The 17,711-nt window shown below is 42.6% G+C and overlaps 1 protein-coding gene across 2 annotated transcripts in view; it reads left to right on the top strand.

Moving 5' to 3' along the window:
• cntnap2a (contactin associated protein 2a) overlaps positions 1 to 17,711 on the top strand; it is a 398,709-nt gene that overhangs the window by 338,186 nt on the left and 42,812 nt on the right. For both annotated transcript variants that reach the window (XM_085362984.1, XM_085362983.1), the window contains exon 18: positions 9,595 to 9,765. In XM_085362984.1, the coding sequence (XP_085219110.1) occupies positions 9,595 to 9,765 (171 nt within the window). The remainder of the gene's footprint in view (positions 1 to 9,594; positions 9,766 to 17,711) is intronic.

Here is a 17,711-nt window from a genome sequence, read left to right as displayed (position 1 = left end):
TCTGCATATGTGTGTTTTTGTGCGTGAACGCACTCGCATTTTGTGCTAATGTCTATGTGTGTGGTGAGATAAATGCATCTGAACTCCGTTCAAAGCTTTTTCATCTAAGCACTCATCCTTTTATTCCCTTCAGTCAACTCCCGGTAGTTTAGGTTGTTGCTCAGGTAAACATCAGGTGTCAGATCTAGCAGAACACTCACACCTACACACAAACACACAAACTGAGAGGCACTTTAATCCTTGCTGTTTCTCTTCCTGTCTGTGCTTCTAATCAGTGTTGGCGCACTGCTCTCATTGGGACTTTGGGTCAGTTGGAAGATACACACATATTGTGCAGAACTATGATATTGACCACTTCCCGTTTCATGCAACCTGGGCCAGTTCACTTTGTCCACATCTTACCTGCGATATGTGACTCCTGTAGTGTGTACCGAGTTTCTGTCAGATCAGCACGGATCAACTGCGCGGTATAGCTGTGATGCAGCTGTTTACTCTGTAAATTCAGAGGTTCTGTAACACAGTGGGCTTCAAGATAAACTTAGAAAAGTTAAATGGATAATGGAAATGGTATTCTAATGGTGTAAGCTTTCACTACATTAAGGCTTAGCTGTCATTATGAGAGGATATTCAGTGGCTTTAGCCACCATGATCCCTGCGAGCCAGCAGGCTCTTCTTGTCAGCTTGTTGAGATCTGCCACTGCCTTATTTCACAAACGCACATCTGATGTATTTTTATATTTATGGTGTGACCGGTTTGTGATACTGGCCTAAATAAAATGCTAAATAAATTTGATTCAAACCATCATACTGTAATATGATACTAAATTTTTTTTGCATTATTCACATTTTTGGGGGCTATGTACCTTTGTTCTGAGATTCCCCCAGGCTTCCATGTGCATAGCTGTGTGTTAGGCATCAAGACCCAAACACAAGTAGAGCACTTGACTTTGATAAGGCTGGGTACTTCATGAAAGGAAAAGTGGTTCCAAAGCAGCTTGCAAGAGCAGCAGCACCTGTTGACAGGTTAAAGCAACTTTAAAAGTATATCCTACAATCTGTCACATGTGTACCACTAAAACAGTTTGGTGGCCCCATGTACAACCTTTTTGGATGAACCCAAGGAGTAATTTTGTTTGCTTAATATGCCCCAGGTCTGTATTGTGACCTGAACATGAAGCAGAAAACTGTAAAAAGCAAGCGCATCTTTTTATCTTTAACGCAGAACAAATGAACCAATATACGAGTTTAAAAGCAACCTTAATTTCATTCCACTTTTCTAAATGTATTATCCACTGAGCAATTCAAAACAGAATGAACTCCTCAATTATGTCTGTGAAGGTTCTCAGTCATCCACGTAATCGTAGTCAAAGGAGCTTGCAAAGAAAAGCGTCTGGACTTCTTTAAGTTGCTTGAAGACGTTTCGCCTCTCATCCGAGAAGCTTCTTCAGTTCTAAGGTCAAATGGTGGGGAGTCCCAGATTTAAACCTAGTGGGAGTAACCCCCCACAGAGGGACGAAAGGACCCCCTGATGATCCTCTAATCGCCTGAGCCAAGATGTGAAAATGGGTGTGGGTCCCAATCAGCCAGGGTTTCGGGTGAGCTCATTGTGAAACCTGGCCCCACCTTATCATGCTACATAGGGAATGACAATGGCAGACACAACAACATTGTCATCCCCTATGTAGCCGATGTATCAGAAAAATTCAGGAGAGTTTTCTCCAAGCACGACATCCCAGTGTATTTCAGACCCAGCAACACGCTCAGACAAAAACTGGTTCACCCGAAAGACAAAACTCCAAAACACAAACTTAACAATGTGGTGTATGCTGTACAGTGCAGCGAGGAATGCCCAGACCTCTACATTGGAGAGACCAAACAGCCACTTCACAAGCGCATGGCACAACATAGAAGAGCCACCTCCACAGGACAAGACTCAGCAGTCCATCTGCATCTTAAAGATAAAGGACACTCTTTCCAGGATGCCAATGTTCACATTTTGGACAGAGAGGACAGATGGTTTGAAAGAGTGAAAGAAGCCATCTATGTCCACTGTGAGCGACCATCTTTGAACAGAGGCGGTGGTTTACGACACCAACTGTCTGCCATCTATAATCCAGTTTTGAGTTCCCTCCCCAGACGCCTTAACACCCACTCACATCCTGGGCCATCTGATCTCAGGAATTCGCATGATAAGGTGGGGCCAGGTTTCACAATGAACTCACCCGAAACCCTGGCTGATTGGGACCCACACCCACCTTGGCTCAGGCGATTAGAGGATCATCAGGGGGTCCTTTTGTCCCTCTGTGGGGGGAAACTCCCACGGGGTTTAAATCTGGGACTCTCCACCATTTGACCTTAGAACTGAAGAAGACTCTCGGATGAGAGGTGAAACCTTTTCAAGCAACTTAAAGAAGTCCAGACGCTTTTCTTTGCAATCTCCTCCTCAATTATGTTATATCTGAGAGATTGCTTCAGAGATTTTCTGTCGCCTAAGGAAAAATACATTAACATACTAAGAAAGGAAACTAATATTGGTATCTGTGCTGTAATGTAACAAAGCACCAAAGTGGTTTTGGGGCAAATAATATCCTTTAGAGAGGAAAAGTAAAAATGGATTTAATCTATAGTGCAAGACGGCATGATCATTGCACTAATAATTCTTCATAAACTCTCTATTGACTGCTCATTTTTCAAACTAAAGGAAATAAAAGAATGGAGCTATGCTATCTCAGCGGGCTGTGCTTTAGAGATAGTGCTGGATTTAAAACTACAAAGGAATTTAGCCAAGTATACCACAGATATCAAGTATGCCACAGTTAAACATCACGCACTGGATATTTCGCTGTCATTTTTATCTCTAACAGCCCGTCCTCCGGCAGACAGGAAGTGGCCTGGTTCTGTCGAGGGTGCAGAACATGACAGAACACCTGCCCTTCTTTCTCCCTGGTGTCACACCCATTATGGTCCCTTCATCAACAACCCGGTGCCAGTCACTAATGTCCCTTCATCGCCGAGCTGCCAACATACAAACAAACCATGATTTAATGACCCATGACATCACATCTGTTTGTGTGTGGGGGTCTGAAAGTGTGGCAAACACAATTAATAAAGATGGATTCTTCTGTCACTTGGACGGCGCAGTATTTCTTTATCTTCCTTGTTATCACCGCATGTGTCTTTGTGGGCGCAAGACAAAGTGAGACATCTTCTTTTATATTGAGTGACCAAATTAACAACCTTTACAATGAAGATGACTTTGAGGTATGTTTGCCATAGTGCCGGCCAAGACACTGGAACATGGAGCATACATTATACATTGGCCCATTAAGGCATATTAAATGTATATTAAAAATTTCACACGTGAATAGGTCCCGCGCATATGATTGATGCTTCTCATACTGTGCATGGAGCTATGTCTCAGTAAGAGCAATGATGATTGGCTGCCATATAATGGGTTTTCATAGGCAAATGACTAATGTCTTGAGCAGTCAGGAAAAGTTTTAGCAAGGAGGTACTTGTGTGTCTGTGTGGAAGCACAAAGACACACTTTTGTGTGTGCGTTTGTTTCTTCTCTTTTTTTTTTGTGGTACGCACAGGAGCAAGTTAGAGTGGACTTTGTCTCTCTCTCTCTGCTTGTGTGTGTGTGTTAGCTCTGGCATTAATGAAGCCCATTTCCACGGCTAGTTTAATGGCAGCCTATACAGTCACAGGGAGACAGAGAGAAATTAGTTCCATTTATTGATGTTAAAAGGGTTTGGACATTTTAATAGATGGAAATTAAAATAAAAGATAGCAAGTGAAGCACAGCAGCATATGTATTCTGCTGTTATGATCTCACGCACCTGCTGTGAGACACGCTTGGCCTCATGACTGACCACAAATGAAAGCTTACACACACACACACTATTATAGTTCAAAATTAATTAAGGGCTTCGTCACCATTCTTCACTGTTCGTGTGCCAAGGCATCGGTAACTGAGGCCAATCAACGTTTGAAACTGAGTGAAATATCTGTTCATGTGTTTCCATCAGGCAGACAATTTTGAGTGCCAAAGCAGGGTGCACTTTTTAAATTTTTAATCAAATTTACAGCCATTAAAAACCATTTCACAGCCCAGTATATTGAGAAAAAGTGAAGGGGCCTAACTGCTTTCTCAGTTCATTGCAAATAACATTATTCGTCCCAGTCAGCACTTTGAACTTTGTTTTATTCAGATTGTATGATTTTATATACGCCTCCCCATTCCAGGCTCCAAAGCATTCTCATTCTGCCTCTCCTTGTCCATAACTTAAGCTCAACAGAAAAATGTTATTGAAGGTTCATACACAACTTATGGACTTAATGTCTACACTTTACTGCTGGGATATTCTGTACTTTCATTCCCCGTTATTACTTTGGCAGCAAACCCCTGTATATCAATGCACAGTAAAATTTTATGTAAAGTTTGTTGCTGTCTTGATCAAATAAATGATAACCTTAAACATCCCGTGATTTCATACAAATATTGGCAGAAATTCAGAAATTTCTCCACACTTTCTGCAGGATACCAGTTTAACCTTTGCTTTTATATAGAAATATAACCAGAATGTAACAAGTTGGAAACCTGCTGAGATGCAAAGAGACACTGACTCAATCAGATTGCAACATGCTGGGAATTTGTCGGCATTTCTAAATTAGTGATTATTTGCAAACCTTCACCAATATGTCTGAGACCGATTACTCAGTGTTAGTCGAACCACAGGGTTTGAAGACAGGTTGCCTCCTGCCAATCATCAGGAGGTCGAGGGTGTCGCGCACTAAATTTCAATGCAATCACCAATTTTCCTATTTGCAAGGAGGCTGCCATCTTAGTTATCCTCAAGTGTGACGGAGCTTTTGGCAAGAATGTTATCTGTTCTCTGGTCTCTCATTAAAAGATGAGGTAAACCTGAAGAAGCCTAGGAGGCATTAAAGAATTACAGCTTTTTGTCCAGCTTTGTCGACTCTTGCACCCAAAGCACTGCCATTAGAATTCTTTTTGTATTTCTGGTTTTAGCAAATTTACAAACAACATTGGAATGATGATTTATGGACGTTATTTGGAAGAAAACAAAGAATGAAATTATTCTTTTTTCAACCTCCCTCCAGACTGCTTCGCCATTTATATACCTCTGAGCACTGAAAGTTTATGCTGAAAATGTATGACAAAAAACTTAATTACAGAGTGAGACTGACAAAGGCTTTGCAGGTCTCAAATGACAGACACAAACTAATTACCTGAAGATTCAAATGCTACATTTAGCATGAATATACAGCACATAGACCATAAAATTGCGTGCCACAGACGGCTCAATTATACAAATGAGATGAACTACAGGTCTCAGTGGAAATGGGAGAGAAAAAAATGAGCGATGAAGAGATATATGCTTGGTGTGCCACTCTTTAACATTCTGCAGAGCTGTATATAGGTTCAAGTGTTTTAAACATTAATATCTTAGACGTGCCCTTAGGGACAACTCAGAAGTGTGACCTTCGAAGATAGGTGGCTTTGCTTTCCTTGTTAAATGAGCCTATTCTTAGTCCTTTAATGAAAAATCTCTCAACAGCTTTACCTGAAGTATATGTCGCAATAAGTAGCAAGTGGAAAAGTTAAATTAGATGGCAAACTATGAGTTTGCTCTGAGAACTTGAGGAATAGGTGCTTGTACCCTGAAATACGGTGGCCCTGAGGGGCCAAAAGGACTGCATCTTAAAACAAGGGGAAAAAACACAGAAATAGGAAAAAAAAGAGATTTCAAAAAGCACAAGGGAAGTGTTTCTGGGGAGACAATAACCCGACGGACCAGTTGCAGGAACCCAAAACATGCTAGTTGTGTTTTATCATGATTCATATAATACTGATGACGAATTTTTAGGCTCATTGTTAGGCTAACACACTTACCTCTCATCTTTTCTTTCCTCACAAAACCGATAGAGCCTCCACTTCTTTTAAGTGTCTCCCAGCGCAATTGTTAGCATATTTTGGTTCCTGCAGCTGGTCTGTCGGGTTATTGTCTCCCCAGAAACACTATCCTTGTGCTTTTGGAACTCTCTTTTTTCCTATTTCAGTTGTCGTTTTTCCTATTTCCATAGTGTTTTGTGTGCTTTTGCATCGTTTTTCTTATTGCTGGTGTTTTCTTAAATGGCAGTCTGTTTGGCCTCTCAGGGCCACCATACTGAAATCCTAAATGTTACGAATTTACAGTGGAAAAGCATCACCGTGTTCACGCATACAGCAGGACACGTGTGAGGCCCAGCTGTTACTGCAGCGGTGCGCTGTCATCTGTGTTGTCTGCTTTGCCCTCCAGCAGTGAGTGTACATTATTTGTATTTCTAATGAGTATGTACATGTACTGCATTTTATATGCGTGATTGTGTGTGTGTGCCTGAAAGTGTACGCGTTAATGACCTGAGACGGGGCAGTCAGTCATCCTTACCATCTGTTGGTATTGGCATATAACCCATCTGGTCAAGCACAGACAGATGAATCATCTAGTTGGCTTCCAGACCCAAACTTCACCTTATGCTGCATCTCATATCAAGTCTGTATGTTGCCCGTGATGTGAAATGAGTTTGACATCCCTGCACTGGAATATCCTTGATCAGTATGTGGCTGGTGGGCACAGAGGGGATGTGGATTTCTACAGGCTGCTAAAGATGATGGTTCTCATCTCATCATGGACATGCTGCTGTTTTTCACCAATATTTTACGTCCTATATGTAGTCCTCTTTTCTTGTTTTCATGGCGAGGTTTTTTTAATTGTGTTTTAATATTAGCCACACCAGAATGCGAGGTCACAAGCAAACACAGAAGGGAGAAGGCCAGTGGCTACAAATTAACTTAAAGTATATCTGAGATAATCTTGACTAAGACCCACAATACACCAGACAGTATGACCAAGGGCATCTAGGAAAAGAAGAGAGAACACGATGAGAATTTCTTCTTTGGTATTACCTTGAGTGCCAATTAAACAGAAAAAAAAAAAAACTCTTGTCAAGAAAACCTCTTCAGATTTCATTTGAAAATAGCCTATCTTGGAAGCGCCCTTCACTATTCATTGATTCAGGTCTTGCTGTAGGTTTTCTACACACAGTGCATAAAAGAAAAACGGATGATTGCAGACAAGAGTTGACACACGACTGACCCGTCTGTCTGAGCCCGCCGGTGTTGTCCTGCTTGCTGTGGCATATGGCCGTTCATATAAAACTCCCTTGACAGAACCTTGATCAATAAACATGTGGCCCTGCCTTCAAACATCGCATATCAGGCATTACGGATGGATAGCCTAGTGTTTGCCATGTCTTAGTCAGAAAAGATATTTATTAGCTGGATCAGTTTGTGAAGCAGTTGTTTGATAAACATTTCAATATGGGAGTGATAAATGTGCCATAGTGCCTAGCCAACCAGTTGCATCTGTGAATCTGGCACAAGGGCAATCCGAGGTTTATGCTTTGGCTTCTGTCTTTATTCCTCTAACACTGTTTTCTCTCCGACACTCTGTCAACCGCCTAATTTTTTTTCCCCGGTCTTCTGTTGGTTCTCACGCTTTGGATCCCTTTTGAACAATTTCTCCAACCTCCCACTTCTCTCTTTTCCTGCTGTTTCCTCTCCCTCCTTCAAAAAGAAAAGTTGTCTCCAAGCTGTATTTCTTTATCCCAGTGTCCTTCTTGCTCCTGTATCGTTGCAAGTCTTCTTTTTTACTCTCTTGCTCGAAGCTCTCGTGGTCTCATTCAGCTCATACCAATAAATATCAGAGGGCATGAAACTTTCATGTTATCTGTGTATTTGTGTTGGGGTTATTTTATGTGTGTGTGTTTGTACTTTAAGGGTTGTTTTTTATTGATGTAACGCACACAAAAGAAAATGAAGGTAATTTTTATGTATCGGTGTATCAATCTGCTCCACTTTTAATTTCTATAGATTCTCATTCTAGTTTAAACTGCCACAAACCAGTGATCGTATATTTTTTTTAATCACTTCTGCAGCCCTTGAGTCTTTCATGTATGACTCAGCATCACAGTAAACACGATGTTATTTGTTTCCTTTGCCTCTGCAGGAATCCCCCTGTTTAGTCCTGAATTAACCCTGTTCAGTAATTGGCTGTGCCTCCCATGGAGAAGTGAACCATAACCCAACTTCAAATGCAATAATCGCAACGACAGCATCAGTGGGTGGTTGTCTGTGTATGTGGGGGAATGGGCGTGTGCATGTGTGTGCTTCGCTGCTATCTACCCTTGCCCCTGGTGACAGAATGTAAGGCAGAGAGGAAAAAGGGAGAACCTCAGCCCTGTCACTGGGGGGATGCTTATCACACTGGTCCAGGAGACAGACACGGACGCAAAAAGATGCACGGGTGTTGGTGCATACATAGGTGACACAAAAAACACAGTGGGAATGCACTTGGACTCTTAAAATGGGTACAAGCTGACAATTTGGCAACTGTAAATCGTTAATGGAACTGTTAATTTATCTAAAGAGTGCAGTCTTGTCTTTTTTCATTGAAGGTGTCATCTTGGGATCAGTATTTTTACAGTCTTTAAGACTCAGAGGTAGACAGTGTCAGATTAGAATAAGAGTTAAATTAATCATCAGTAGCAGCCATACTCAGGTGCATGTTGTCATGTTTCTCTTCTGTGCACAGCTGTTCCTATTTCCTCAGGTTAGAGTGAAGGGTCTTAGGCCAATCCTCTGAGGCATAAAAGAGATATCACACCGCTGATAACACATTAGCCTTCACTTCCTCCACTTGCCCCTCATATGCCCCCCCCCCACACCGGGCCCTGTCCTATTTTTCCATCTCCTCTTCAATATTCCATTCTCTGACCTATGCCTGTCTGATTTCCACTTCTCAGCTGTCTTCTCCACTCCTCTTCTACTCCGACTGCTCCTCCTCCTCCTTCTTCTTCTTCTCTCCCCCCAATAATACTCTTCATCCTTCTTGAGTGATAGGAGCAAGACAGAGACACGGTGAGAGGAGGGAAGACAGGAGAGAAGTCACTTCATCAACCACAGTCTGATAATTCATCAGCAGCTGTTTAGCGTGCTGCTACTTTGTCTTCATTAGCTGGCCCTGCTCTCCCTTCATTCAAAAGTCATTAGTGAAGTTATCAAAAATCCCACATTTTGTCCATGTACCCTTGTTGCCCTTTTCAGCTTCTCGTTTTGGAGATACAAACTTGTCTCTTTCTGCTGTTTTGATATGATCAACTTTCTGCTGCATGTGATTAAAGATGCAGGAAATTACTGTCTACTTTCTGTCCAAAACTTGCAGAAATAGACTTTTGAGTTAAGATTTTTTTTTTTATTGAGGAAATATCAAAATGAGCCACATTAACCAATAGACATGACTTAACTATATAACAATATTCTATCCAGAATAGATTGATTGCTCCTGAACAAAATGAAAATGGCTCTATTTGAAATGAAGTAATTTCTACCGTGGATTTATTCAACAGCTTATCAGATGAGGATGGAATATGATGTTTGGTACAGTGCTAATGGAGCAGGTGTTGCAGATATGTGGAATGGCTTGGTTCGGAGTTTTGATTTTTCTTTTCTTATCCTTTTTTCCACAGATAACTACTGGAATGCAGCATCGTTCACGACTCCATCATCCTACCTGCACTTTGCCACCTTTCATGGTGAGACCAGCGCTGACATCTCCTTCTATTTCAAGACAAGCGCGGCCTATGGCGTCTTTCTGGAAAACTTGGGCAACACTGACTTCATTCGCTTGGAGCTCAAATGTAAGATTGTTTTGAATGATTCGGTGTGTGCACAAGAGCCATTCCTCTGTCTTTATCTCACTTTTTCCCTCTCTTACCCTTCCTTTTTCTCTACCCTAGTGTGAGATTTATTCCAGCAGTCCGTCTGATAATGTCGGGTGTAACCTGTCACGCACACACACACACATAGGCACAAAGGCTAATGCAGGCGCACACTCGAGCAACAGTCATTTACCTGCCTGATTACAGCACACGCTTTGTGTGATTGCATGAGAGAGCAATCATTTATTTAAGGTAATTGGTGTGTGCAATAATTATGTCCATTATGATCCTCTGTTTAACCAAATCAGCCATTTTCAGGGATGACACAACACAAGCTCTCTCACACTAGGGCTGCCACAAACGATTATTTTGATAGTCGACTAGTCACCGATTATTTTTGCGATTAGTCGACTAATCAGATCATCATCCATTGGACGTACAGCGTACAGCTTATTGCACCAGCAGCATCTGGTCTTATATAACTATCATTAGCTTACAGCTTGAAGTGTTTGTGCTAACTAAAAATAAAGACAAGATGGTAGTTTATTAATTTTTAATGAAATTTGCAGATTATTTCGGTGAAGTTTAATAAACTCCTTGCTTTCTAAAATATAACAGGACACCGGAGTATATTCTCCAGCGTCTCACACTTCTGACAATTAGCTGTCTGCTTGACAGTTTTAGCTGTGCAAAAACTATAACTTTAATCTCAGCCAAACCGATTTACTCAGGAACAAATAAAATACTAAAGAAAGCCAAACAATAACATTTTTAAGTTATCTAAGTGACTTATATATATATGTTTAACCTGACTAGCGAAAGACGGCGGTGGGTTTGAAAACGATTTGCCGGGAGTCCGGTGTTCTCACGGCTCTAGTTAGCCTTGCCCCCGCCTAGCTAACGAGCTAGTGGGTAACAGACGTCTCCGAAAACGTCGGAGCGCTTTTGAAAATATGTGGTGTCTTGATAAACTGAGCAGATATTTGAGGTTTACACAGCTACATTCAAGCCTGAAAATATGTTAAACGTTTATTTTGTGCCCCAGAAAGAATAATAAGAGTAAAGTTAAAACTAACTAGCTGCCGCCATTGTTGACAGCTGCGCTATGAATTCTGGGACACAGCTTCTTCTTCTTCGGGGTTTAACGGCAGCTGGCATCCTTGTACATGCAGTGCTGCCATCTTCTGTTTCAGTCCGTTATTACACTCTTAAATCCTACTACCGGTACTCATTCCTGCGTCCTTTGTGATCTTACAAAGCTTCAAACGATGCGTCGACTATTAAATTAGTCGTCGACGATTTTAATAGTCGACATAATCGTGACTAGTCGACTAATCGTGGCAGCCCTATCTCACACACATACACAAACACAATGTGTCTGTCTCTCTCTTTTATTCAATACATTTTTCACAAATAGAAGCAGAGCCCTTACAGCCTTTTGAAACACACAATCATACACCCACTTACAATGGGCAAATTCTATTTACTTCAGTGTTCAGTGTTTACTATCACACAGATATACAAAAGCTTTGCACCAGTATGACTTTCTTTTCTTTTCTTTTTTTTTTTTTTGCCTGTCCCATTTGGTTCTTTAGCCATCAGAATTGTTGTCTGAAGACCAACAAGGATACCCAATGGATTTACTTTGCCAAATGGATCATCGTGGCATTACCGTATTGGTCCATTTGGTCGACCTTTTGTCTTTATTGTTTATTATATTTTATTTTCAGATGTTACAGACGGGACAGACATGAGTGAGGGATAGGAAAGGGAGAAAGAAAGAGGAAGGAAAAGAAAAACAGAAGGGGAGAGGGACAGTGAGAAAGGGGGGGGGGGGAGAAAAAAAATCTCCTGGATCACCTGTTGAGAGAAGAATAGAAAACAAGCAAAAAAAACAAAACAAAGCAACATACTAAACACAACACCATCGCATTAATCTAGCTAAGTGTAAACAGCAGTAAATACTGAATATTCAATGTTGTTGTGCAGCACGCAGGACAGACAGCGCACAATGTGCTTTGAAGTAGCAGCCAAGAAAGGTGTAATTTAAGTCTATGAGCAGTGAACACCCGTGTGCACACCTGTGTGGATCAGCGCGCTTGTATTCAAATGGTTTCCACATGTAATGGTCTGCTAGAGGGTGTAGAGAGCCATAGCCCCGTCCCCCAGGGCATGAAGCAGGCATGGAGGAGATCCAGGCCCCAAACATCCAGAGGCTCCCAGAGCACGAGAGCCCAAAGAGGACCACCGGAGGGGCATCCGTGCCACCCTCATGGGAAGGGCTGAGGATCCCCAGACGAGGCGTCACCCAGTAGCCACCGAGCAGAAGCTAGAGGGGGCTGCACCGGCGTGCCCGCCGGCTCTGCCGGCAGCCAGCTGTGCCAGAGTGAACAGAGCAGCAGGCCCAGAGGCCGGAGGCCCGAGGGCCCCCCGCACCCCGGAGGAGGCCTGACCGAGCAACAGGCACCAGGCCCCGCCAGGTAGCCACTGGGAGTGAGCCGGTACATACCTGAGTGCCCAGCCCCGGACACCAAGAACCACCAATGCACCGACCCCTAAGGGCATCAGTCACCGGCAGGGAGTGTGGTGAGGGGAGATAGGCCTTGGAGGGCCTGGGAGTTCCCAGAGAGGTGGAGTCTAAGATCCGACCTGACATATAGACACAGACAAACAGGCACACACAGACACAAACATGCATTCCCACCCTCATGCACACATATACAAACACTCAGCACTCACCCAATGTAAGGATTGACATAAATGGACATGTACACACAATCACACTCCCCAAACATACTCTATACCCCGGGTCCAGGTACCCTCGCCCCCAGAAGGGGAAACAGAACCCAGACCCAAGAGATGTTACCCTTCCCCCCGGGGTGGAGGCAAGCAGACCGTCCCAGGCTCCGCAGCAGCAGGGAGGCCAATCGAACAGCTAACATCTCCTCCCAGCCCCCCCGCCCCAATGGCTAGCAGAGAACGGGGATGTGTGAAGACCCCATACCTCCCTCCTCCCGCTCATGTGTAGTGTTGCTGCGTGTTGTTCTAAAGTGCATTTAAAACAAGGGAGAGCATGGTGCTGCTGCCAGAGAGCAGCAGGTGTTAGCACGGCCACTCCCAAGAACCCTCAATGTCTACATGGATTTAAAATTGGGAGGTGGGCACCAGCGCCAGAGGTAGGTTTGAGTACACAGACCGTCCACTGGACGCCGTTAACGTGCCCACCCTCAAGGCCCTATATATATGTGTGTGTTATGAGAGTGTAAGTATGACTTTCTCATGTTTTAGAATCCATTCACAAACACACACAGTCATATATGTGGTGTGTTAAAATAAAACACACACACATTTTTAGCTGTTATAAAGTTGGAGGGTGAAATCAAAAGCTTAAGAATTTGAGATCTGTGATACTGTGCAAAAGTTCTGAGTCAACATTCGTTATATTTTGCTTCAAAGCCAGACTTTCTTGTTTTTCAGGTGGTCTTGAGCCATAGTTCTCGATGCTTTCTGAAGGTCTTTCAAAGGTTTTCATCCATCCATTCTCTTCCGCTTATATTTGTCAGGGTCGCGGGGGGGCTGGAGCCTATCCAAGCTACCATAAGGCGAGAGGCAGGGTATACCCTGGACAGGTTGCCAGTCTGTCACAGGGCTAAAACTTAGAGAGAGTAAACCATTCACACCTACGGGCAATTTAGAATTACCAGTTAATCTAACCCTACTAACTGCATGTCTTTGGACTGTGGGAGGAAGCCAGAGTATGCAGGGAGAACCCACGTAAACATGGGGAGAACATGCAAACTCCACACAGAAAGGCCAGGTGGTGGAATCAAACTCAGGACCTTCTTGCTGTGACTCAACTGTGCTAATCGGGGTGCCACCATGATGCCTCTGTGCCACCATGCTGCCTGAAGGGCTTTCAAAAGTTTTCTTGGCTGGCTGTTTTTTCACTCATTTTCAGTCCAGTCCTTGTAAATGATAATTTTCAGCAAAATATTTTTTGTTAGTTAAATCACTTAAGACTGGCCAGTGAATTCTTCAAGCACAAAAAAGCCCCTAACCTTAAGGCTGAACCATTGTTGTGTCTACAAACAACAGACAACTTAACAGAAAACCAATTTTAAATTCTGTCCTGTCTTTTGTTACTAGCAGCCTGTTGCAGGAAAAAAAAAAAAACATAATTTGTTCCCATTTCTTTAGTTGGATCTATAAAAATTGGCAAAGATAACACAGTTTGACAGGCATAAAATAGTATTTTTGTAACAACAAGGTGATTCCCAAAAAGCTATAATCCAAAAACTTGGCACATCTCAGCATGGTGTGTAGCTTGTACTGAAAATGTGATGAGACTGAAGAAATGGAAGAGAAAAGATGAAGTGGCAGGCCTGAAAAGAACTATCTATGCCAGATGAACAGTTATGTCCTTAACAAATAGGTACAACCACGTGTAAAACACAGTGTGATGGTTTGGGGCTTCATTTCTGTTATGTGACGGCTGTGGTCAGGCAGAAAAAGAACCCAAAGTGCAGACTCCGGAGACAGACGTGAACTCAAAAAAGGTAACAAAACTGAGACTCCAAAAACCAAACTCAGGCAAGCACACAGCATAGTAAACGGTAGATCACAACACGGACACAGAGAAACACAGGGCTCAAATACACAGAGGGAGCAATCAGGGAATGAGTAACAGGAGGGAAACACAGCTGGGGAAAATCAGGCCTAACGACACAAAGGAAGCACAACCAGACGCAATTACACGAGACAAGGACTTTCAAAGTAAAACAGGAAACATAACACAGACTGAACTTACAGACACAGACTCACAGGCAGGCACTACAACAGAGGGAACAGAGACGTGGGACCAGGGCAGGCACAGAGACATAAACCATAAGACAGAACTCTAACAAAGAAACCAAAGACTAGAAATCATAAATAATATAATAAACTCAAAACCCTGGGTCAACGACCCAGGCATCCTAACAATTTCAGCCATTTCAACTTGTGCTGTAGGGGATTAAGCCAAAATTCATGCAATTATGAATGCAGAAAAGTCTTTTCAGGTTGGCAACAGCTTCATTTTTCAGTATGTCATTGAGCCTAAACACACTGCCACTGCTTGATAGAAAAAAAAACATAGAATGCAACACATTAGTTCTGAATTGGTCCTCCAGAGCCCAGACCTCAATGTTAGTGAGGCAGTGAGTGATCATTTTTACAGAAAATAAACAAAAAGAAGCCAACATCCAAAGAAGAGCTTTAATTGTCCTTCAAGAAGCCTGAACAGCTATCCGTTAAGTCTGCTTAAAAAAAAATTACAAGAAAGTTTAGTGTAGTGGTAAATGTTCCCCCTGCACATTGTGACATGCTGGGCAAATTCAGCATATTAAGCTGCTGACATAACAGAACAGTGCAGATGTTTCATATGCCCTGAATATTGTTCTCTGCAGTGGAACAAAAGCCTGGCCAGAAAACCAAAACAATCATAAAATCTTTTACAGTAAAAACTAAAATAAATTAATTGATTAAATAAAACCTATTTTCATGCTTGCAGAACTGCTAAGAAAAAGATGTAACTTTTTGACAAATTGTGTTTGAACAAAGCTCAATTTATTACAAATTCTGGTTCCTCTGGTGGAAATTCAGGTCAAGAGATCAGTTCTGTCACTGGCTTTTATTGTGGATTACAAGATAAAGTGGAAAAAGTTTTAAATCTTGGTTATAATACAGAAAAAAACAAGCAATCAAGTTAAAATTTGATCCAGCACTAACCTTGGCGAATATACAAGACTGTTTGTCCTGAGCTTTCTGTGCTAGCAGTAGTTTTATAGAAGTTTAGCAGAAGTGTAGCTGTAACTTTTCAGCCAATATTGGGTGAAGACCATGTAGAAGATTTCAGGAGACAGACAGTTACTCTAGAGAGCTGTATAGGGCCGTATAAGGTCCTTAACCCATTAGCAGGAATGGGTATCTTCTCCTTTGTGCAAGCAGAAGGATGATGAATACTGCCAGAACCCTGCAAATTGATCTCCAGCAGGCCATTGGTGTAAATGTTTCTGACCAAGCAATCAGAGACAAACTTCTTGAGGGCGGGTTGTCCTTTAGTAGGCCTTATGCTCACTGCCCAGTACCACTGAGTCCGGCTGGCATTTGCCATAAAATATCAGAATTGGCAGCTCCACCACTGGCACCCTTTGTTTTTCACACAACAGAGCAGGTTCAGCTGAGCACATGTGACAGATGCAAAAATCTGGAAAAGCTATGAAGAACATTATGCTGCCTGTAACATTGTTCATCATGACTGGTTTGGTTTTGGATCAGTGTTGGTCGTGGGAGGCATATCCATGGAGGGACACACAGACCTCAGCAGGCTAAACAAAGGCACCCTGATTGCCATTAGTTATCAGAATAAAATTCTTGGACCCACTGTTAGACACTACACTGGTGCAGTGGGTTCTGGCTTCCTCCTGATGCACGACATTGCCCGGCATCATGTGGCGAGAGTAGGCAGCTCCTGGAGGCTGAGAATGCATACTACCTGTCAGGTTGTACCTAAGATTCTTCAGGAGTTCTGTGATGCCCTGGTCCAGACCATGGAGGAGTTCCTACAGGACACCGTCTGTGGTCTCATTAGGAGTATGCACCAACATTGTCAGGCATGCATACAACCACATAAGGGCAATAGAAACCAGTAGCATTTTGAGTTGCTGCAGTGACATTTTAGCTAAATGGACTGGCCTCCCAATCGTTTTCATTGTTCCTAACACATTAGCCAGTCTATATCAGTATCCATATCCAGCATGATTTTTTCCCCCCAATGAGATCTGATGTGTTCTTCTTAGGATCTGATGAAAGCCTTCCTTTAATTTTTTTGAGCAGTGTGTACATGTGTGTACATATATGAAAACAGATATCATTTTGTCAAACATTAAAGCTGGAACAAACAGACTGTGACAAAGAAGAGATAAACATTTAAAACATCAATCAATGGGGCAGCTTTGCCCAACCCTCATTTCACAGACTCTTAGTCCGCTCTGAGAGCTTTGATTGACGTGTCATGCAGCGGGTTTCTGTGATCCTGTTCAGTGGCTCAAATTAAATTCCCCGCAGCCACAGTGGTGCCTTTCTGATCAAGAGTTTTAAAATCTAGGGCTTTTATTTAATCTCGAAGCTGCATTGTGAAACGGGTTCCTGGCACGGCATGGCGGTCGATTGATGACTAATTGCATTCATTGGGATTCATTGGGATTCAAAGGGATTTGAACATTTGGTGTCAAAAGCGCTTGCTGACCATTTCCTGCTGGTGCGCCTGGCCCACCATTTTGTGTCAAAATGCCAACCAGTGAATAGACACAAAGTCGAATTTTGAGCCAAAGTGCTGTCTAAAGCCATTACACTGAATGACATTATGTCAGCTAGTTTGCAGTCTAAGAGCTCCGTGAGCTTTTTTTCTATGTGCTGACACTATTCTGTACATTTGAGTGCTGAAAAATGCTCAAGGGGTTTGGTATTTGTTTTTTTCCAAATGCGTAGTTCATAATACACACACACAGACACACACAGATACAGTAAATATGTGGTCTGTCACAGTTGCAGAGTGTGTGTGTGTGTGTGTGTGCTTGTGTGCATGCTTGTGTCTCCTGAGGCTTTCAGAATGCCCCCACATCGATTTCCTCTCTCCTCTCTCTTGCTATCATCTTGCATTTTGCCCCACAGCACCCGTTTAGACACACAATCCAGAAATTACTCGCATGCACACTCACACACACATAAACACACACATAATCTTTGCCCTCTCGTTGGCGCAAAAAACCTCTATCTGCTGCAATCCAGTCAGGGCATGAAATGACTAGCATTAAGCTGGAATAGCATGGTTGTGCCATTCCAGGAGCCCAAAGCACATAAACACTCAGTGATACACACTTTAAACC

Source organism: Diplotaxodon limnothrissa, linkage group LG9, assembly GCF_057381915.1.
Source record: "Diplotaxodon limnothrissa isolate DT_005_m linkage group LG9, D_limnothrissa_male_GT1.1, whole genome shotgun sequence".
Taxonomy (NCBI): domain Eukaryota; kingdom Metazoa; phylum Chordata; class Actinopteri; order Cichliformes; family Cichlidae; genus Diplotaxodon; species Diplotaxodon limnothrissa.
The sequence above is the reverse complement of the archived record's forward strand: the minus strand, read 5'-3'. Positions and strand labels throughout refer to the sequence as shown.